The sequence below is a fragment of the Manihot esculenta genome, chromosome 15 (assembly GCF_001659605.2).
Source record: "Manihot esculenta cultivar AM560-2 chromosome 15, M.esculenta_v8, whole genome shotgun sequence".
Lineage (NCBI taxonomy): Eukaryota > Viridiplantae > Streptophyta > Magnoliopsida > Malpighiales > Euphorbiaceae > Manihot > Manihot esculenta.
Genome location: NC_035175.2, coordinates 8,513,370 through 8,535,773, shown reverse-complemented (window position 1 = coordinate 8,535,773; position 22,404 = coordinate 8,513,370). Strand labels below are relative to the sequence as shown.

The following is a 22,404-nucleotide window of genomic DNA, read 5'->3' as shown; positions in this document are numbered from 1 at the left end:
ACCGGCCTTACTGAAGAGACTAATTGGAACCCAGTCTCAAGTTTGAGCGGATCGGACCTGGTACATGTATGAGGCTTGAGGGCCTCCGGATAATGGGCTGGTATCGTGGGCCTAGCCCCAGACCGAGGTGGAGAAATCCAGCGGTCATCAGATGTTTACTAGTTATTATGGGTTGGAGGTTTACCAGTTATTATGGGTTTCCGGAATTGCAATGACAATCTTGAATCTCTCTTCCGTGATTTTGTTTGAGAAATTTTAATGCAAAGTTTGATTTTGAATAATTGTAAATTTTTATTAGACTCTAGAACTGATATTTATATTAGATGGGTTCGTCATAATATTATCCTATCCGCTCATACTTTGCCCAGAAAATATATCAGATATAATGATTTCTCTATTTGGGATAATATTCCTCTTTATTTGTTGAAATTTGATTGAATTTTATTAATACAATAAGTAGTTTTACTTTTAAAAAAAACAAGTATCAATTTTTTTCATTTCAATTAAATACTGTTGACCCTTAATTTAAACTGCAGCAGGCTTTATTGCTGCATAATTTGGCCTGAAACAACTGCAAATTGTCTTGGCTGCATTTCATAATAATTTATTCCATCGGAATCGTTCCCAAACCTGAACTGTACGCATATATATATATATATATACACGCCTAGTACTGTACTTTCAATGCCCAGTGACAAGTAAATTTTTCAGTGAAGGGCATGATTATAGTCATGGTAATGGAAGGTTTTGTAAATGAAGTGACTCAACCATCTTGAAGCTGCAAAGCATACTACTGCCAGTGCAACCACTGTAGATCTAGCAGCTGCTGAGATGGCACCTTGTTTGGCTGCAGCAACAATACCGATTGAAACTAGGGAAATTACCGGCAGAATGACCTCAATAGCACTCAGACATTTATGTGCAGAACTGCAGCTGCGACAGTTTACAACATGGGACCAGTACCTGAATATTTATTACCAAATACACATAAGAACAAGCTCATGCAACTATACAAAAAGCTTGACTCTAGTTGTATCAGTCATCACCTGTCCATCAGCTGTTCTCTACGAGGAGTTGGTGGAAGAGCCCCACTATACTTCCCTCTCCAATCAACTTGACCACCAGCATACTTGTTCAACCACCTTCTGAAACCAACCACAAGGGCATCTGACTTGGTCGGCACAAAACAAGCCTTTTGCCAATTCGCAGGGCCAACATCCATGATCTTACGCTCCTGCAAATAGAATTCAAGAGTCACTTGATATGGTACAGAGTCTACAGACTAAAGAATTTGCTATGACGAAACTGAAATTTCTTAGTTTATAGTTGCCAGAGTAAAACTTAAATACTTTAATGTGAACAGAAAGGGCGGGAAGAAAGAAAGAAACTTTGCAGTAGAAATATGTGAAAGAGTTCTAGTGGACTGATGAATAATTCAATAAAGAATGTACACTAGATAGTGGAATGTCTTACTGTATTGTTGCAAGAACATACAAATTTATGTTCATCCAGGATTTACCAAAAGATGGAGAAGTACAGGTGATAAACAATGCTTTCTATTGTGACTTTTTACTTTGATCTAGAAGTTTTTTGTATAAGAATGCTTCAAGGAAAACTTCTAATAGTCAATTAAGTCACAAGATGCAAAACATAAGTATACTCTCCTAACTGAAGAATATTGGAATCACCTGAACATGAACAAGATACAGATCTGAATCCAGAATCAGGTTTTGTATAACATGGCACATCCATCGTGGAATGATTTTATCAGTCCAAACTCCAAAGTTTCTTGGAAAGGACCATATCAATCTGCTATTGCCTGGACAAACTGGGATGCAAATAAAAATTAAAGCCGTCCTCTGATGCGTTGACAGTTGCTGATCAAAGAAATTCTGTATGCACAAAGATAAGGACATGAAAGCAAATATAAGCAACCCAGTTATCTTTTACAAGACAAATGTAACAATCTCTGTGTAATTAGTTACTGGTCATCTCTTGTTGCATGTATTTTCATACATAAAATAACTGATGTCTATTGATTTAGCAGGTTATTGGACTTTAAATAATTTCATGTTTTTGTCATTGTCTAATGAAATGGAACACTATCATCCCCTGTTTCTAATATATGATGCACATCAAAACAATGCTTACCTTTCTGGATTGAGATGAAGATACAGTTCCATAAACTTGATCTGCCACAGGATCAGCATAAGCATAAAATATACATGGTGCTATAAATTTACTACATCCCCAATCCATCTTTCCAATATAACCATCTTTGTCTAGTTTCTTGACACTCATATCAATGGGTCTTCCTCCTTCTCTATCAACCATCACTGTGAAGAAATTTTAGTTTGAGTCATAAACACACCACGCATAAAAGGTTGGAATAGAATGACTTAAGGTAAGGCTTATCCAAAAGTTTTTATCCACCTTGGGGTTTTCTTGTTGAAATTATTCCATAATGTGCATAGGCGACATGAGCAGGATCCATAAGATTTTCAATCAAGACATCATACCTGACAATGCAAATATAGTTTATAGAACTGCTGCAACAATCACTTTACCTAGATGTAGTTATAAATTCTTTTACAGGGAGAAAGAAGGAACAAATTCAGGCCTATAATCCAGATGAGAAATATTCCCATCTTGAAATGACAAATCAGATCAACTCTAACAAATATTATGTCGAAGCTAAATTTTTCAGTATTACGTGTGGCAAATAGGCTGAAGTACATCTACTATGACAGGAAGAAACATAGATTACTACATTATTTGTTTGAGCAGAAATTGAGATGTTCGTAAGCCCAGATGATATCTTCACTTACCCATAAGGAAAATCTCTACTTCCCATTAACTTCGTAAACGGTGGATCTTCCAACGCTGGGATAGAGGGAGGTTTTTTCTTCGTAATAATATCTTTGTATTGAGGATCAGTGTTAGGCCAAAACCACACAATATCATGATGCACTGTACTCGGATAAACTGCTACACATGCTTTCTTGAATTTGTGTACCTGCATCATTTGAATTAAAATCCCATTTGGCATGGAACTATAATAAAATAATGATAAACCAATGCTGCAAGAAGAAATAGAAAGAACAATGGCCTAAACAATCATTCTACATGGTTACTTCATCTATGTTATCATTTAAGGGGCAAAATTTAATTGAAAAATAACATTGTATGCACCATCACAAATTGACAACGACTCTATGCAGATGCTATTATGGGGAAAAAAATCACTGCAAAAGTAGTTAAAGGCCACGAGAAAAATGGACAAAAACTATAGTTAAGGATTTCTTACAGGAGGACCATCTGGAGGTGCTTGAGGGATGAGCTTGCAGTCTCCAAAACCATTAAAGCACCAACCATGGTAAACACACTGCAATCTCCCCCACTGATCAATCCTTCCCTCGGATAACGGGGCCAATCTATGAGGACACGTATCATCAAATACCTTCCAGGCACTCTCATTCCTATCCCACCAAACCACGACATCAAGACCCATCACCTTCTTTGCATGTGGCACCCTTTTGTCCAGATCACAAACTGGCACTACTGGATACCACTGAGAATACCAGTCAAACTTCTCTCCATTGGTAGCAGCTTCAAACGCTGGCTCAGGCGGTTCAAAGGATTCTGTTGAAACAGAGGATGGAGATGATGTAGTGGTGAAAAGCTTGAAATTTGATACGTTTCCCTGAATTCTTGAGAAAGATGAAGTTGGTAACTTATTAAATTGGAAATTCAAGATTTTGGGTTGGGTAAATTGGGTTGTGTCTAATGAAGTTGGGATGTGATCAAATGATGGAAAAGAGGAGGTTCCAATAGTTTGCATGGCTGGTCCTTTTAGAGTTGAAGCTAGAGAGACGGGAAGAAAAGCAAGCGAGAAAGAAAGGACTTGTTACTGAAGTGGCACTCACTGAACTAGAGGCTTTAAATTGTTCAACGCAAGAGACAGTCGGACAGCTGGGACAGTGACAGAGAGAAAACGATAAAACTTTTTGCTTTCTTTTTCCTCTCTTTCACCCTTTATATGCTATTTGATTGTTGAAATGGGGGACAGAAGAAAAAGGAAAATTAATTTTATCTTATTTGAACTGGAATTAGAGGAGAGAAAATGAAAGATAACAGAGAGTTGACGGGAAAGAAAGAAATGAGAAATTGACGGGAAAGAAAGAAATGAGAGTTGACGGGAAAGAAAGAAATGAGAAGTTGACGGATAACCAACTCATCCCCCCTGTAATTAATCACAATAAATTAAGGGAAACTTTTACCCAGCCATATTTATGCTCTCATTCAATATAAAATTAAAGAAAAAATTCAAAATATAGTAAGTTGATATATTAATGTTATAATTTTTAATTAATTTTATTTTTAAAAAAAATAAAACTACTTATTATATTAATAAAATTTTATCAAATAAAGAGAGATATTATTACAAACAGAGAAACGATAATAACTAATAAATTCTCTAACCAAAATATGAGCAGTCAGAATGATATTACGACGAATCCATCTAATAGAAATATCAGTTTTACAATCTAACAATGATTTACAATTATTCAAAATCAAATCTAGTTCAGAAATATTTAAATGTGTGGACTGAAGAGTTTGAACTACCTGCAAATAGTCCATAAGAATGCAGCAATTAAAAGGCAAAAATTTCATTGCAAAAAGCAAACAGTGATGGATAGCTAAAGTTCCAACAATTACCAGTGTACCATTACCTTTCGAAAAACCAGTAACACATCGTTGAAATATACTCTTAGAGTTTTCCACAACAAAACCGTAATCAATAAAATCTTGAACTTGAAACAAAGTTCCATCAACTTGACAAAATCAACCAAAATTGTCCAAGCTTGAAGATGACACACGAATTTGGAGAGGAATGACTTCAGGATCACGAGCAGGGTTGGAAGAATAAAACAAGTTCCTGCCTTGATATAAAGTAGCAGTGGTATTTTCATGCAAAGCACCAGCACGTTAAGCAGCTTCCCAATCCAAGATATGATGCATGACGTCTTCCATAAGGTGAGCTGCTGAATTTTGCACTTGGTTTCATAATAATGAGTTTCTCGCTGACCATAATCTCTATGCACAGACCATTACAAAGATTTTTCGAACTTTGTCTTGGGACTTCAAAATCTGGAGTAAAAAATTAAAAAAATTATCATTAGGCTGCAAATCTCTCACTCCCTCTAACCTCCAAACTTCCTTGGACACAAGACAATGCAACAAAATAAAATTAACGCTTTCATTTTCATTGCACCAAGGATATCTAGCATCTACATCCACACCCTTTTGCCATAAGTTATCCTTTGTAAGCAATATATTTCTACAAGCTCTCCAACAGAAATCCTTCACTTTTGGAGGAACCGAAACATTCCACAAACTAGTCCACACCTCACCCTCCACATTAAAAGATGATCTTCCTAGCAAGTTCCTACACACAAAGTATGCGGACTTCACCGTATACACACCTCTTTTATCAAAGTGCCACAAAAAGGAATCTTCCTTATTGGTAATACTAATAGGAATACTAATAATAGCCCTGATATCTCTTGAAGAAAAAAGCTCCATTAAAAGAGCAATATTCCAAACCCTCCCATTACCTTCAAAAAGATCACAAACACGCAAATGTGGTTCAATAAAATCGGGGCCATCATCCGCAAAAAAGATATTCTCCTTAGGAATTCAGGGAGCTGAAACCACTAAAATCTTCTCTCCATTACCCACCCTCCACCTTGTACCCCTTTGAATCAACTCTTTTGATGCCATCACACTTTTCTAAATAAAATTAGCACCATTACTTACATTGGCGGAAAATAAATCACCATTTGGAAAGTACTTTGCTTTAAACATTCTATAACAAAGAGTATTAGAATTTGTTAAGAACCTCCACAGTTGTTTGCCAAGTAAAGACAAATTAAAACTTCTAAAGTCTTAAAACCCTATACCCCTCTCCTTTCTACTACACATCTTCTCCTACGCTAGCCAATTAATACCCCTCTGCCCTTCTTTTTTACCCCCCACCAAAAGCCATTGATCATTATATGCAATTTATTCAAAATAGTAATGAGAATCAAAAAAATATTTATGCAATATGCAGGTATAGTCTACAATACAGATTTTATGAGAACCTCCATGCCTGCTCTAGATAGGAATCTGCTGCTCCATGAATTAATCCCCTTCCACATTCTTTCTTTCAGAAAATCAAAAATTGCTTTTTTGTTCCTCCCAATAAGAGAAGGTAACCCCATATAGGCACTATGACTCAATGGTGAATGAACATCCAGGATATTACTGATATTAGACCTTACAGAGGAGACCACATTAGGACTGAAGAAAATGTCAGATTTGTTGAAGTTTACCACTTGACCAGAAGCAGCCGCATAGGTATTGAGAATAGATTTAATTCTATATGCTTCCTCCAGTCTAGCATTAAAAAATAGCAGAGAATTATCTGCAAAAAATAAATGTGAGATCTTTGGGCATCGAGCACCTGCCCTACAGCCCTACAACAAGCCTCTGCATCTTTAAGTAGTAACAATAAGTATTTCGCACACACCAAATAGAGATACGAAGAAATAGAATCCCCTGTCGAAGACCTCTACCAGGCACAATAGGACCAATCCAATCACCATTAAAATTGATACTGTAAGAAATTTTCGAAAAGCACATAGTCAACCACCTAATCTATTGAGTAGAAAAACCAAATCGTTCCAGTATGTTTTTTAGAAACTCCCACTCTACCATATTATAAGCCTTAGAAATATCAATTTTAAGTGTACAATTATCATCATTTATGCCCTTATTAATTTTCATATTGTGTATCATTTCAAACGCAACCATAACATTATCGGTAATCAATCGATGAGGGATAAAGGCAGACTAATTCTCAGAGATAATCATAGGAAGGACCCTTTTAAATCTGTTCGCCAAGACTTTAGCCACAATCTTATATAACACATTACATAACACAATTGGACGAAAGTCTTTAACAGTTTCAGGGCTATCCACTTCAGGGATCAAAACAATCAATGTTTCAGTAAGAGAAGAAGAAAAAGTACCTTGTTGAAGCCATAGGCGATAACCATCGGAAATATCATTGCAAATCAAGTGCCAAAATCTCTAGTAAAATGCAGGATTTAACCCATCTGGTCCAGGTGCCTTGTCTGGATGCATCTAAAAAAGGTTTGAAAAGGGAGCACAAAGATCAGCATTATCGGTACCACTAATCAAGGGCGGCACTAACTCAAAAACCTGTTCACAATCAATAGAACCGCCATCAAAAATATATTGGAAATAATGCAGAAAATATTTTTTAATTTCCTGCTCATCCTCAATCCAGGTACCCGACGACTCCTTTAATTTAGTATTGCAGTTCATTCTTCGTCTACCATTAATTTGTGCATGAAAAAAATTTGTATTTCGGTCCCCATTTTTAAGTCAAAAGCACTTTGCCTACTGTTTAAGTCTAACTTCTTCCTGCTCAATGAGACGATTCCAATCTTCCTTTAAAGAGGCATGAGAAACAGTATTGGACCCATTATCCAATAATCTCTGTATAGTCTTCTTCTTTTGCCAAAACTCTCTATTTCTACTCCTACCCCACAACGAAAGAGCAGAAACTAAATCATCACGTTTCATCAAAAGGTTGCGTGGTATAGAATTAACTAGGGGTGAGCATTCGGTCGGTTCGGTTCAAAACCGAACCGAACCGAAATAACCGAAAACTAAATTGCAGTATTTTACATAAACCGAACCGAACCGAATAAGAGAGATAACCGAATCAAACCGATTTGATTCGGTTCGGTTCGGTTCGGTCGGTTTGATCCGTTAAACCGATTTTCAAACTTTTCATTATTCTTTTTACTCTTTTTAGATTGATTTTTAGATTGATTTTTAGTGTTCTAAAATTCAATCTAAAAAGAGTAAAAAGAACAATCACAGCACACAAATTCAACACACAAATTCAACAATCAAACATTCAACACACAAATTCAACAATCAACAGCAAATAACACTTGCCAAAATAACACTTGCCGACTGAGGGCTGTGGAATAAGCACTTGCCGACTGTCCGACGACGCGTGGAGAGTCGATAGAGTACAACGACCGACGCCGATGATGAATCAGTTCAGTTGAGAGGAGAGTGGAGGCACAGGTGCGAGAATCTCGCGGCGAGATGAGAGCCATGCAGAGCATAGAGATGAGAGATTGTCGACTGCCCGACGACGCGTGGAGAGCTGATAGAGAGCAACGGCCGACGCCGATGGTGAATCAGTCCAATCGAGAGGAGAGTGGAGGCACAGGCACGAGAATCTCGCAACGAGATGAGAGATGGAGCAGAGCACAGAGAGAGAGATGGAGCAGATGGAGCAGATGGAGATGAGAGATGGAGCAGATGGAGCAGAGCACAGAGAGAGATGGAGCAGATGGAGATGAGAGATGAGATGAGAGGAGCACTGGCGGCACGCACGAAGAGATAGAAATTTGTTTTAGATTTAGGGCAGGGAAGGGAAGGAAAGGGAAGGGAAGGGAAATAAGGAATAGGGAACTATTAAAACGACGTAGTATAGTTGATTTCGGTTCGGTTCGGTCTAATCGAAATTTTTACGTCTAAAACCGAACCGAACCGAAATCATCGATTTTTTAAAAATTTCAAACCGAACCAAACCGAAAAAAAAATAAAACCGAACCAAAATTTTAAAATTAATCGGTTCGGTCGGTTATTTCGGTTTAAACCGAATACTGCTCAGCCCTAAAATTAACCCAAGCTCCTTTAACAACCTCAGCCAGACCCTCATCACATAATCATGCATTATCAAATTGAAATCTCCTTCTATCTCCCCTATTATCCTTAGGAGCTGTATTAATCACCAACAGTTTGTGATCCGATCTAGGAACATGAACAACCGAGCAGAAAACATTAGTGAATTTACGAGCCTAGTCCTCAGTAGCAAGGGCTCTATCAAGCTTCTCTCTAACCAGATCATTTGACTCCCTGCCCTTCTCCCACGTGAAGAAAGAGCCAACAGTGGGTATTTGAATAAGATTACTATCATCTCTCGAGCCAACAGGACTCTATCAAGTGCCTGTCTAAACCCCTGCATAAGATAATTTGGCAAAGTTGCTCCTCCTTCTTTCTCATCTCTAGAGCATAAATCATTAAAGTCTCATGAACAAAGCTACGGAAGAGAGCTTCTACGAGATAAAGCTCGAATAAGATTCCAAGACTGACGTCGTCATTGCGATTCCGGAAACCCATAAGAACCAGTAAACCTCCATTAGACATTACCTTGCGAAACAACCGAATCAATAAAATTTAAAAAAAAAGCCAACTACAGAAACAGACACATGACTCTTCCACATTAGCGAAATGTCTCCTCCCAATCCTTGTCTATTGACTGAGAAGCAACCATTAAAATATAAAAAACTACGAAAAAATTCCATACAAGAACTAAGAACTTTTGTTTCTATCAAAAATAAAATGTCAGTTTGTAACTAGTAACCAAATCCTTCAATGCATTAACTGTCCGAGAATTGCCAAGTCCTTAGCAGTTCTAACACACAATCATTACTTTCGGCTATCCTGACCTTTGACGGGATGAGCCGCTTCGATAGTCAATTGACGCATATCGTTTTCAATGGGAAAGAGAAAAGAAGAAGTTAGGTTTAGGAAGAGGAAAAGGCGAAAACATCGAGTTACATAGGGATCACGGAGGGAAATTTAATCCTGATTTAATTAATTTTATTTATAAGTTGATTTATACACATGGTGCATATAAATATTTTCTAAAAGTTATTCAGCCTCTGTTTTCAGGAAAATTATATTTTCCAAGCCGCTGTAAATAACTCAAGAAGAGAAATGAATGACAATATAGAACATTGGCCAATGTTTTCTTTGTCATGCGTTGGAGAGTATTAGTTACGTGGTATATAAGGATCAAAAAATTCAAAAGAGAAATTATTAAAAAATAATAAACTAAAATGATTTACATTCCTAGAATGCTTGCTTGATTCATTTTAAACGGTTAAAAGTTGTTTTAAATATTTTTCTTCTTATTATTGATTATTATATTGGAGACGTGGTTTGTTTTACTGTGAAAGTTAAACATGTTTTTTAACAAAACCTTTGGGTGGTTTGGGTAAATTAGGATCCCTTTGGTTTACCTGATTTCATCAAAATTTAACAAAACTCGAATCAATACCTTAAACTTATTTTCACAAATTATATTACAGAGATTATAAAGACTTTACAAAAGATTATAAAGGTAACAATTTAGTTAACAGAGAAAGGATAAAAATCAATGAGAGTGAAAGGAAATCAAATCATGTTTACCAAGCCCTTTCCAAACTAGTATTTTTTTTTATTAATTTAACAATTTAATAATTTCTTTATTGATTTTCATTTGAATTTTATGTCTGTGTTTTTTGTTCTTATATGCCATGTGACTGACTATATCTCCACTTGGTAATACTCTCCAACACAAGACCGTGAAAAAATGCATGCAAAACAAAATATCGGCCAATACTCTATGTTTGGACATGTATTTGATAAGCTTATCACTTTTCAAAAATTAGGTCTAGCCAAGAACAAGTTTCCGGTTCGGAATTGGCAATCTGATCTAATTTTTAGATCAGATCGAAATCATTCTATTTTTAATGGTTTAAAGATGGATTCAATATGAAAGTAAAAAAATTTAAATAAATTTAAAGAAATAAAAAATAAACATAAATATAATATTATCAAATTAATAATTAAATAATCAAGTACACTGTACAAAAGTGCATTTATTTAAAATAAAAAATAATATTATTTACAAGTAAAAAAAATAAAAAGAAGGAATTTGAACTTAATTACTTGGTAATTAGCTTGTTATTAGATAATTTATTTTTAAAATTTAAAATTAAATTAAAATTATATTGAATTATCACTTTGAACAGATTGATTTTCATCCAGTTCAAAGAAGAAGTCCGTAATCGATCCCATTAATATAAGATTTTGGTCTAGTCAAACAAAGAATCTAGAGGCCCAAGTCAATAAATACAGGCCCAATCCTTAGAGAGCCTAACCCAACTTGAAAAACCCACCCCAACCCAATACAATGTCAAGCATGATTCGCACCGAATGACACTATCACACCGTACAATTTTGCCAGTGAAAGCAGGAGCAAACCGACCCATCCCCAAAATGGCAACAAAATACATGCAAACAGGGAGCCCAAAGCATGACGAATCCCCACCAGATCAAGCCAAAACTTAAAAACCTGGAACACCCAACTAAACCAGCAACCAAGCATGCAAACAGGGAGCCCAATGTTCAAATGCGTTGTTACTGCCAGAAAAAGGTTTGATCCTTAGTATTTCTAGCCAATGAGCGGCCTTAAAAGAGCAAACTTAGTGACTTGCTTGGGCTCGTGATAGTGGTATAGAATTTTGGAACTTGATAAAATGATTTATTCCTTCCAGTTATAAATTAATCAGGCTTTGATGATATGTTTTGTTATTTTTTATGACTTTAATTTTAACATTTTCTTTATTTGTTGGAAGATGATATTTGAACAACAAATTAGAAATTTATTCTTTATATTCCATTATGAACTTTGCCTGTGTACAAAACTAAAATTCAGCGGCCACCATTATCATTTGGCCCGAAAGAGTTTATTTGCACTTTTGCATAATTTTTAACTGTTTTCAAACCTCTATTGTATATATATATAGATATGTCATATTTGCATTTTCACAACACTGGTACTTTCAATGCCCAGTGACAAGTAAATTTTTCAGCGAAGGGCGTGATTATAGTCATGGTAATGGAAGGTTTTGTAAGTAAAGTGACTCAACCATCTTGAAGCTGCAAAGCATACTACTGCCAGTGCAACCACTGTAGTTCTAGCAGCTGCTGGGATGGCACCTTGTTTGGCTGCAGCAACAATACCGATTGAAACTAGGGAAATTACCTGCAGAATGACCTCAAAAGCACTCAGACCTTTATGTGCAGAATTGCAGCTGCGACAGTTTACCACATGGGACCAGTACCTGAATATTTATTACCAAATACACATAAGAACAAGTTCATGCAACTATATGTAAAGCTTGACTCTAGTTATATCAGTTATCACCTGTCCATCAGCTGTTCTCTAGGAGGAGTTGGTGGAAGAGCCCCACTGTACTTCCCTCTCCAATCAACTTGACCACCAGCATACTTGTTCAACCATCTTCTGAAACCAACCACAAGGGCATCTGACTTGGTTAGCACAAAACAGGTCTTTTGCCAATTGGCAGGGCCAACATCCATGATCTTACGCTCCTGCAAATAGAATTCAAGAGTCACTTGATATGGTGCAGACTAAAGAATTTGCTACGACAAAACTGAAATTTCTTAGTTTACAAGAGTTCCCAGAGTAAAACTTAAATACTTTAATGAGAACTGAAAGTGGAGGAAGAACAAAAAAGAAAGGAAGGAAGGAACTTCGCAGTAGAAATATGTTAAAAGAGTTCCAATGGACTGATGAATAATTGAATAGAGAATGCACACTAGATAGTGGAATGTCGTGTTGTCTTGTTGCAAGAACATACAAATTTATGTTCATCCAGGATTTACCAAAAGATGGAAGAGTACGGGTGATAAACAATACTTTCTATTGTGACTTTCCACTTTAATCTACAAGTTTTTCATATAAGATATGCTTCCAGAAAAACTTCTAATAGCCCATTAACTCACAAGATGCAAAAGAAAATGTATACTCTCCTAACAGAAGAATATTGGAATCACCTGCACATGAACAAGATACAAATCTGAATCCAGAATCAGGTTTTGTCCAACATGAGACATCCATCGGGGAATGATTTTATCAATCCAAACTCCAAAGTTTCTTGGAAAGGCCCATATCAATCTGCTATTGCCTGGACTAACTGGGATGCAAATAAAAATTAAAGCCGTCCTCTGATGCGTTGACAGTTGCTGATCAAAGAAATTCTGTATGCACAATGATAAGGACATGAAAGCAAATATAAGCAAGTCCAGTTATCTTTTACAAGACAAACGAAACAATCTATTTGCATAATTATATTATAGATTCTCCTCAGCTACAAATATATAAAAGAGAAAGGTAAATTCTATGTAGAATCAGTTAGCGGTCATTTCTTGTTGCATGTATTTTCACACAAACAATTACTGATGTTTATGGATTTAGAAAGTTATTGGACATTAAAAACTTTTATGTTTTTCTCATTGTCTAGTGAAAAGGAATATATGATGTACATCAACATAATGCAATTACCCTTTTAGATTGAGATGAAGATACAGTTCCATAAACTTGATCTGCCACAGGATCAGCATGATAATAAAATATGCATGGTGCTATAAATTTACTACTGCCCCAATCCATCTTTCCAATGTAACCATCTTTGTCTAGTTTCTTGACACTCATATCAATGGGTCTTCCTCCTTCTCTATCAACCATCACTGTGAACGAATTTTAGTTTGAGTCATAAACACACCACGCATAAAAGGTTGGAATAGAATGACTTAAGGTAAGGCTTATCCAAAAGTTTTTATCCACCTTGGGGTTTTCTTGTTGAAATTATTCCATAATGTGCATAGGCGACATGAGCAGGATCCATAAGATTTTCAATCAAGACATCATACCTGAAAATGCAAATAGAGTTTACAGAACTGCTGCAAAAATCAGTTTACCTAGATGTAGTTATAAAGACTTCAAAGAAATCAGATCAACTCTGACAAATATTATGTCGAAGCTAAATTTTTCAGTGTTACCTGTGGCAAATAGGCTGAAGTGCATCTACTATGACAGGAAGAAACATAGATTACTACATTATTTGTTGAGCAGAAATTGAGATGTTCCTAAGCCTAGATGATATCTTCACTTACCCATAAGGAATATCTCTGTTTCCCATTATCTTTGTAAATGATGGATCTTCCCACGCTGGGATAGAGGGAGGTTTTTTCTTCGTAATAATATCTTTGTATTGAGGATCAGTGTTAGGCCAAAACCACACAATATCATGATGCACTGTACTCGGATAAACTGCTATACATGCTTTCTTGAATGTGTGAACCTGCATTATTAGATGGAAGGACAATTAAAATCCCATTTCGGCAAGAAGAAAGAAAAAGAGCAATACCCTAACCAAACACTCTACATGGTTACTTCATCTATGTTAACATTTAAGGGACACAATTTAATTGAAAATAACATTGTATGCACCATCACAAATTGACAATGACTATTTGCAATGCTATTATTGGAAAAAGGAAATCACTGCAAAAATAGGTTTAGGCCACGAGAAAAAAAAAACTATTGTTAAGGATTTCTTACAGGAGGACCATCTGGAGGTGCTTGAGGGATGAGCTTGCAGTCTCCAGAGCCATTGAAGCACCAACCATGGTAAACACACTGCAACCTCCCCCACTGATCAATCCTTCCCTCGGATAATGGGGCCAATCTATGAGGACACTTATCATCAAATACCTTCCAGGCACTCTCATTCCTATCCCACCAAACCACGACATCAAGACCCATGACCTTCTTTGCATGTGGCACCCTTTTGTCCAGATCACAAACTGGCATAACTGGATACCACTGAGAATACCAGTCAAACTTCTCTCCACTGGTAGCAGCTTCAAACTCTGGCTCAGGCGGTTCAAAGGATTCTGTTGAAACAGAGGATGGAGATGATATAGTGGTGAAAAGCTTGAAGTTTGATACATTTCTCTGAATTCTTGAGAAAGATGAAGTTGGTAACTTATTAAACTGGAAATTCAAGATTTCGGGTTGGGTAAATTGGGTTGTGTCTAATGAAGTTGGGATGTGAGCAAATGAGGGAATAGAGGAGGTTCTAATAGTTTTCATGGCTGGTTCTTTTAGAGCTGAAGCTAGAGAGATGGGAAGCAAAGGAAAAGAGTAAGAAAGGAGCTGTTACTGAAGTGGCCATTCACTGAACTAGAGGCTCTAAATTGTTCAACGCAAGAGACAGTCGGACAGCTGAGACGGGGACATAGAGAAAAGAGAAAACTTTGAGCTTTCATTTTCCATGGATTGGGGAAATGGGGGAGAGAAGAAATAGAAAAATTAATTGTATCTTATTTGAACACGAATTAGAAGAGAGAAAATGAAAGATAACAGAATTCTAGAACAAATGAATAGCTTTTCTCATTGAATCAGGAAGAGTTTACGACCAGCTTTATATACAGGAAGAAGAGAGTTGGCGGGAAAGAAAGAAATGAGAAATTGACTTGTAACTGCCTCAGTACACGTGTAATTAATCAAAATGAATGAGTGGAAATAGCATATATATACTCATTTAATATAAAATAAATGAAAAATATTTTTAACTTATAATTAGAAAATATTTCTTATGAAAAAATATTTTTCAGTAAAATAATTTAATTTTTATTTAAAAATAAAATATATTAATAAATTTATATATAAATATTTTAATAAAATTTTTAAAATGTGAAAATTTTTTTAGAAAAATAAAATAAAATTATTTTTTAATGAGAAAAATATTTTTAGTTAATTAAATATTTTAAATATTAAAAAATATATAAAATAAATGGAGATTTAATATTAAAATTTTTTATCATAATAATTTTTATATATTAATATAATATTTTAATTCTAATTGATTGAGATTACAAGTTGGCTTTTAAGGATGTTAAAAGGAGAAATAAAAGCAAAAAAGGGAAAATAATATTTTCCAACTTGCTGTAAATAACTGAAAAAGGAAAATGAAAGAAAAGTACTTAAATGCCCTCCCGTAGCGTAATATAAAAAACGTTCATGTCTTTCTTTTTTTTATTTTTTTTTAAGAGCAACGTGCATGTCTTTCTAACTTCACCATTTTACCACGTTGATATTAAATATATTTATTTGAAAATGTGTCTTCAACGGCTATAAATAATTATTTTAAACTATATATATTTTTTATTTTTTTAAATTTTCAATTTAAATTTTTTTAAAAAAATAATAAAATTACCATTTATAATTTTCTTTTATGATTCAAAACCGTTTTATACATTATATATACATTTTTTAAATGAAAACTATGGGTGATTTAACAGAGGGTGCCCTTGGTTTACCAAAACTATGGCTGGTATTTCTTTCTTTCTATTTTTAGGAGATGTAAATTATATATATATAATAAATCAAATTGCATAAACTTTTATGTCTTTCATTATAATTTTTATCCATTTTAATTTTTTACACATATTAAAAAAATAATTTTTTAATTATTTTTATATTAAATATATTAAATTTTATTAAATATTAAAAAATAGTTTAAACATTCAATGAAAATTTATTTTAAAAATAAAATAAAATTAAATAACGGTTTAATAATTATTTTATATATTACTATAATATAAAAAATAAATAATAATTTTGAAATAATTAAATGAATAAAAATTATAAAAGGAAAAGAGTTTCTGTATTTAAATATAAAAAAGTAAAAGAAAAAATTAAGAAGAAAAAAAAAATCCATTTTAACTCTTAAACCATAAACCAATAATCATATAAACGCTTAGATATTTTTTGAGGCTCAATATTAAAATTAGCAAATAAAACTATATACAGAGCCTTTAAATTCTAAAAAATATTAAATAAAACCTTCAAGTTTTAAAAATATATCAAATAATTGTTTACTTTTTAATTTAATTTTTTTTCATATTTTATTTCGTTACTCTGCTATTTTTTAATAATATTTATAAGTTTATATTGTTATTCATCTCTCAATAAAATAATTAAAATTATGCCTCATCAAATAATAATAAAATAAGTGTTATTTAATTAAAATTATTTTCACAATCATGAGCATGATAATTAATACTATTAAATTATTATTAATAATAATATCTAATGATATTTAATTAAAATTAATAACTTTTTTAAAAATGTATTCACTATGTTATTTAAGACCAAATTGTCTCAATGACACAGGATGATCTTTCAGTAATGTCTGAACAAAATTGATTCTTGAACTTTGCCTGTGTACAAAACTAAAATGCAGCAGCCCCATTGCTGCACTTATCATTTGGCCTGAAAGAGCTGCAGATTGTCTTCGCTTCATTTCATAATAATTTTTTTCCATTGAAATTGTTTTCAAATCTCTGCTGTATATACATAGATATGCCATATTTGCATTTGCCCAATACTGTACTTTCAATGCCCAGTGAAAAGTAAATTTTTCAGCGAAGGGCATGATTATAGTCATGGTAATGGAAGGTTTTGTAAATGAAGTGACTCAACCATCTTGAAGCTGCGAAGCATACTACTGCCAGTGTAACCAGTGTAGTTCTTGCAGCTGCTGAGATGACACCTTGTTTGGCTGCAGCAACAATACCGATTGAAACTAGAGAAATTACTGGCAGAATGACCTCAAGAGCACTCAGACCTTTATGTGCAGAATTGCAGCTGCGACAGTTTACGACATGTGACCAATACCTGAATATTTATTTACAAATACACATAAGAATAAGTTCATGCAACTATATGTAAAGCTCGACTCTAGTTGTATCAGTCATCACCTGTCCATCAGCTGTTCTCTAGGAGGAGTTGGTGGAAGAGCCCCACTATACTTTCCTCTCCAATCAACTTGACCACCAGCATACTTGTTCAACCATCTTCTGAAACCAACCACAAGGGCATCTGACTTTGTCGGCACAAAACAAGCCTTTTGCCAATTCGCAGGGCCAACATCCATGATCTTACGCTCCTGCAAATAGAATTCAAGAGTCACTTGATGTGCTACAGACTAAGGATTTTGGTATTCTAACACTGGATTTTCTTAGTTTAAGAGTTCCCACAGTAAAATTAAATACTTCAATATGAACAACAAGCAGACAAAGAAAAACTTTGCAGTAGGGATATGTTAAGAAGTTTCAACAGACTGATAAACAATTGAATAGAGGATGCACACTAGATAGTAGAATGGCAAGCCATACAGATTTATGTTCGGCCAGGATTTACCAAAAGATGGAAAGTACAGGTCATAAACAATACATTCTATTGTGACTTCTTGCTAAACTGGATTTACAAATTTTTCATATAAAATATGCTTTTGGGAAAACTTCTAATAGTCAATGATCTCACAAGATGAAAAAGAAAATTATCTTCTCCTAATAGAAGAATATTGGAATCACCTCCACATGAAGAAGATACAAATCTGAATCCAGAATCAGGTTTTGTCCCACATGGAACATCCATCGTGGGACGATTTTATCAATCCAAACTCCAAAGTTTCTTGGAAAGACCCATATCAATCTGCTATTGCCAGGACTAACTGGGATGCAAATAAAAATTAAAGCCATCCTCCGATGCGTTGACAGTTGCTGCTCACAAAGATAAGGACATGAAAGCAAATATAAGCAAGGACAGCTAATTACATAATTTTTACAGGACAAACGAAAGAATCTAGTTACATAATCATATAATAACAGAGACGCATTATCTATAATACTACAGATTCTTCTCAGCTACAAGTATTTAAAAGAGAAAGATAAAATTCTCTGTGGAATTAGTTAGTGATCATTTCTTCTCACATGTATTTTCATACATAAAATTACTGATTCTATGGATTTAGCGGGTTATTGGAGTTTAAAAACTTTTTACGTTTCTGTCACTGTCTAAAGAAATTGAACACTATCATCCCCTGTTTTTAGTATATGATGTGCGTCAACATAATGCTTACCTTTTTGGATTGAGGTGAAGATGCAGTTCCATTACCTTGATCTTCCACAGGTTCAGTATAAGCATAAAATATGCATGGTGCTATAAATTTGCTACTGCCCCAAGCCATATTTCCAATGTAACCATCTTTGTCTAGTTTCTTGACACTCAAATCAACGGGTATCCCTCCTTCTCTGTCCACCTTCACTGCGAAGGAGTTTTAGTTGAGTCATAAATACTCCATCCATAAAGATAGCGGAATGGAATGACTTAAGTTAAGGCTTATCCAAAAGTTTTTATCCACCTTGGGGTTTTCTTGTTCTCATTATTCCATAATGTGCATAGGGGACATGAGCAGGATCCATAAGATTTTCAACCAAGACATCATACCTGCAAATGCAAATATAGTTTACAGAACTGCTGCAAAAATCAGTTCTTTACCTTACTTAGATGTAGTGATAAATGCCTTAAAGAGAGAACGAAGGAACTACTTCAGGCCTATAATCCAGATGAGAAATATTCCTATCTTGAAATGAGAAATCAGATCAACTCTAACAAATACTATGTTGAAGCCAAATATTTTCAGCGTTATGTATAGCAGATAGGCTGACTACTATGACAGAAAGAAACATAGATTACTACAATACTTGTTTCAGCAGAAATTGAGATGTTTGTAAGTTTAGATGACATCTTCACTTACCCATAAGGAATATCTCTATTTCCCATTAATTTTGTAAATGATGGATCATCCAATTCTGGGATAGATGGAGGTTTTTTCTTCGTAATAATATCTTTGTATTGAGGATCAGGGTTAGGCCAAAACCACACAATATCATGATGCACTGTACTCGGATAAACTGCTACACATGCTTTCTTGAATGTGTGAACCTGCATTATATGATGGAAGGACAAGTAAATATCCCATTTGACATGGAACTTAAATGATTTTAATGAGAATGTATAATAAAATATTAAAAAACTGTTATCGTTATAGGAAGTAAATATATTAATATAGGAAATAAATATTGATAGATGAATCGGTTACTTAATCTTAAGATTGTATAATTATAAATTTTATTTTCCTTCCTGTTTAGATACCCGTCTCTCATCTATAAATATATTGTAATCTCTATTGTAAAATATAATAACAAATTATATCCGATTCAATTGCGACGAGGATGTCACAAATTTAGCAGGGCTTGGAGAAACTGGGTTATCCATAAAGGTAACATTTGGAGATTTAAGATTCTGTTCATTTGGGTTACCCATAAAGGGTAACGTTTGGAGACCTATGGGTCTATTCATTTGGGTTACCCATAAAAGGTAACATTTGAAGATTTAGGGATCTTTTCATTTTGGATTACTCATACGGGGTAACGTTTGGAGATTTAAGACTCTGTTTATCGTGGTTAGCATAGGATAACATTTGGAGACTCAGGACTTTATTTATAAGGGTTACCCATAAAGTGTAACATTTTAAGATTTAGGACTCTGTACATTTGGGTTACCCATAAAGCGTAACATTCGAAGACATCGCGCACTGTTCATCGGGTACTGTTTACGGGTATTCTGTACTTCTGATCCTTTGTTTATTTTGATTGTTTAGGGTTGGTTGTTCTTATTACTGAAATTAATTATATATGTAACAACTTGGGCATGATTAACACTTATATTCTAACTTGAGGGGAGTGTTATAAACTATAGGAAGTAAATATGTTAATATAGGAAGTAAATATTGATAAATGGATCAGTTGCTTAATCTCAGGATTATATAATCATAAATTTGATTTTACTTTCTGTTTAGATACCAGTCTCTCATCTAAATAGGTTGTAATCTCTATTGTGAAATATAACAATAAATATTATATTTCTACAAAAACCAATGCTGCAAGGGGAAGAAACTAAAAAGGAACAATACCCTAAACATTATATTTGGTTGCTTTATCCATGTTAACATTTTAGGACACGATTTAATTAAAAATTAACATTGTCTGCACCATCACAAATTGACAATGACAATCTCCTGTTTACTAAATGGATCACCATATTTGTTAAAATTATGGTTTTCAGCAGTATTATCATAGTTTCATCTTGTAGGCCTTCTTTTAGAATTTTCAAAGCTTCAGCAAATTAACCTAATTGTACCTGTGTTCCTTTTTTTTTCCAGTTCAATGTAGTACAGAAGGAAACAAGGATTGATCTCTTTAGGCTGATGCTTGGCCAGTAGTCTACTCACTTGCATTAAGTAGGAAAAACTGATCAAGCTCAAAAGTTCAATCAATTAATACATGCACAACAAAAGGCAACCTAGAATGGTTTAGTTTAATAGACCAATGCTGTAGTCGATCACCTAGAAAAAGTATTATCTTGAATGTCACCAATCACCATGTATGCACAAAAACTTTTCTACGTATATGTCCTCTAGGATAGTCTAACATTAGTAACAAATAACCAAGAAAAGCACAACTGAAACCCAAAAATCCGAAATGTCAGTAATACTATTATTTGGGAAAAAAATCACTGCAAAAATAGTTTTAGGCCACGAGGAAAATGGATGAAAACTGTAGTTAAGGATTTCTTACAGGAGGGCCATCTACAGGTGCTTGAGGGATGAGCTTGCAGTCTCCAGAACCATTGAAGCACCAACCATGGTAAACACACTGCAACCTCCCCCACTGATCAATCCTTCCCTCAGATAAAGGGGCCAATCTATGAGGACAAGTATCATCAAATACCTTCCAGGCATTCTCATTCCTATCCCACCAAACCACGACATCAAGACCCATGACCTTCTTTGCATGTGGCACCCTTTTGTCCAGATCACAAACTGGCATAAGTGGATACCACTGAGAATACCAGTCAAATTTATCTCCATTGGTAGCAGCTTCAAACTCTGGCTCAGGTGGTTCAAAGGATTCTGTTGAAACAGAGGATGGAGATGATATAGTGGTGAAAAGCTTGAAGTTTGATACGTTTCCCTGAATTCTTGAGAAAGATGAAGTTGATAACTTATTAAACTGAAAATTCAAGAACCTGGGTTTGGTAAATTGGGTTGTGTCTAGTGAAGTTGGGATGTGAAATGACGGAATAGAGGAGGTTCTAATAGTCTCCATGGCTGGTTCTTCTAGCGCTGAAGCTAGAGAGATGGGGAGAAAAGGAAGAGAGGAAAAATGGAGTTAATGCAAACGTGTTACTGAAGTGGCCACTCACTGAACTAGAGGCTCTAAATTGTTCAACGCAAGAGACAGTGATAGAGAGACAAGGATAAAGCTTTTAGCCTTCTTTTTCCTCTCTTTTATCCTTTATTTGGCGTTGGATTGGTGAAATGGGGGAGAGGAAGTTTTTTTAAAAAATTTTGCATTGATCATTGCATTGGAGACGTTTTTTTTTTTTGAATAAAATTTTTTAGTAGTGTTGCCAATGCCATCGGTGATTTGACATAGAATTTATATATTATTTTTATTTTTTCAGAATTACAAAATTTATTAATTTTTAAAAATATATAAAAAATTTAAATTTTTTAGATTAAATAATAATTTTTTTATTTTTTTAATATTTAATTTCCCTTTCAAACAATTAATATTATCAAACAATATAAAAAAAATACTTATTTTTTTATTATTTTTTCTTTAATTTTTTTAAAATTCGCTTGCACTATTAAAAATTTAAATAAAGGGTTATGGAAACTTTTGCTATCTTTGATG

At 34.4% G+C, this 22,404-nt stretch overlaps 2 protein-coding genes across 5 annotated transcripts; both read right to left on the bottom strand.

Annotated features, from left to right (window-relative positions):
• Window positions 1-569: 569 nt before the first annotated feature.
• Window positions 570-15,255, bottom strand: LOC110601143 (protochlorophyllide-dependent translocon component 52, chloroplastic-like). 3 transcript variants are annotated; one of them, XM_043950871.1, is made up of 7 exons: window positions 14,354-15,198; window positions 2,829-3,016; window positions 2,434-2,519; window positions 2,152-2,336; window positions 1,689-1,892; window positions 1,047-1,234; window positions 570-963 (listed from the first exon to the last, which is right to left on the bottom strand). In XM_043950871.1, exons 1-7 carry the CDS (start codon window positions 14,885-14,887, stop codon window positions 708-710), a joined length of 1,641 nt encoding a protein of 546 aa, XP_043806806.1. In that variant the 5' UTR covers window positions 14,888-15,198; the 3' UTR covers window positions 570-707. The 3 variants fall into 3 exon arrangements, with proteins under 3 accessions (XP_043806806.1, XP_021593865.1, XP_021593867.1); XM_021738173.2 differs by lacking the exon at window positions 14,354-15,198 and adding an exon at window positions 3,308-4,094; XM_021738175.2 differs by lacking the exons at window positions 570-963; window positions 1,047-1,234; window positions 1,689-1,892; ... (1 more) ...; window positions 2,434-2,519; window positions 2,829-3,016 and adding exons at window positions 11,701-12,050; window positions 12,134-12,321; window positions 12,787-12,990; ... (1 more) ...; window positions 13,577-13,662; window positions 13,906-14,093 and having other exon boundaries at window positions 14,354-15,255.
• A 1,846-nt stretch (window positions 15,256-17,101) lies between these two features.
• Window positions 17,102-21,987, bottom strand: LOC110602705 (protochlorophyllide-dependent translocon component 52, chloroplastic). 2 transcript variants are annotated; one of them, XM_021740294.2, is made up of 7 exons: window positions 21,283-21,984; window positions 19,401-19,588; window positions 19,005-19,090; window positions 18,723-18,907; window positions 18,175-18,363; window positions 17,560-17,747; window positions 17,102-17,476 (listed from the first exon to the last, which is right to left on the bottom strand). In XM_021740294.2, exons 1-7 carry the CDS (start codon window positions 21,811-21,813, stop codon window positions 17,221-17,223), a joined length of 1,623 nt encoding a protein of 540 aa, XP_021595986.1. In that variant the 5' UTR covers window positions 21,814-21,984; the 3' UTR covers window positions 17,102-17,220. The 2 variants fall into 2 exon arrangements, with proteins under 2 accessions (XP_021595986.1, XP_021595988.1); XM_021740296.2 differs by lacking the exon at window positions 18,175-18,363 and having other exon boundaries at window positions 21,283-21,987.
• Between the last annotated feature and the right edge of the window lie 417 nt (window positions 21,988-22,404).

Coding starts and splice junctions, on each gene's coding strand:
- LOC110601143 (XM_021738175.2), bottom strand. CDS start 14,887: ATGAAAACTATTAGAACCTCCTCTATTCCCTCATTTGCTCACATCCCA. Junction 13,480..13,576: donor TTCAACAAGAAAACCCCAAG/GTGGATAAAAAC, acceptor ATTCGTTCACAG/TGATGGTTGATAGAGAAGGA. Junction 12,991..13,294: donor CTTCATCTCAATCTAAAAGG/GTAATTGCATTA, acceptor TTGTGCATACAG/AATTTCTTTGATCAGCAACT.
- LOC110602705 (XM_021740294.2), bottom strand. CDS start 21,813: ATGGAGACTATTAGAACCTCCTCTATTCCGTCATTTCACATCCCAACT. Junction 19,091..19,400: donor AATAGAGATATTCCTTATGG/GTAAGTGAAGAT, acceptor TTGCATTTGCAG/GTATGATGTCTTGGTTGAAA. Junction 17,748..18,174: donor TGTATCTTCTTCATGTGGAG/GTGATTCCAATA, acceptor TTCTATTTGCAG/GAGCGTAAGATCATGGATGT.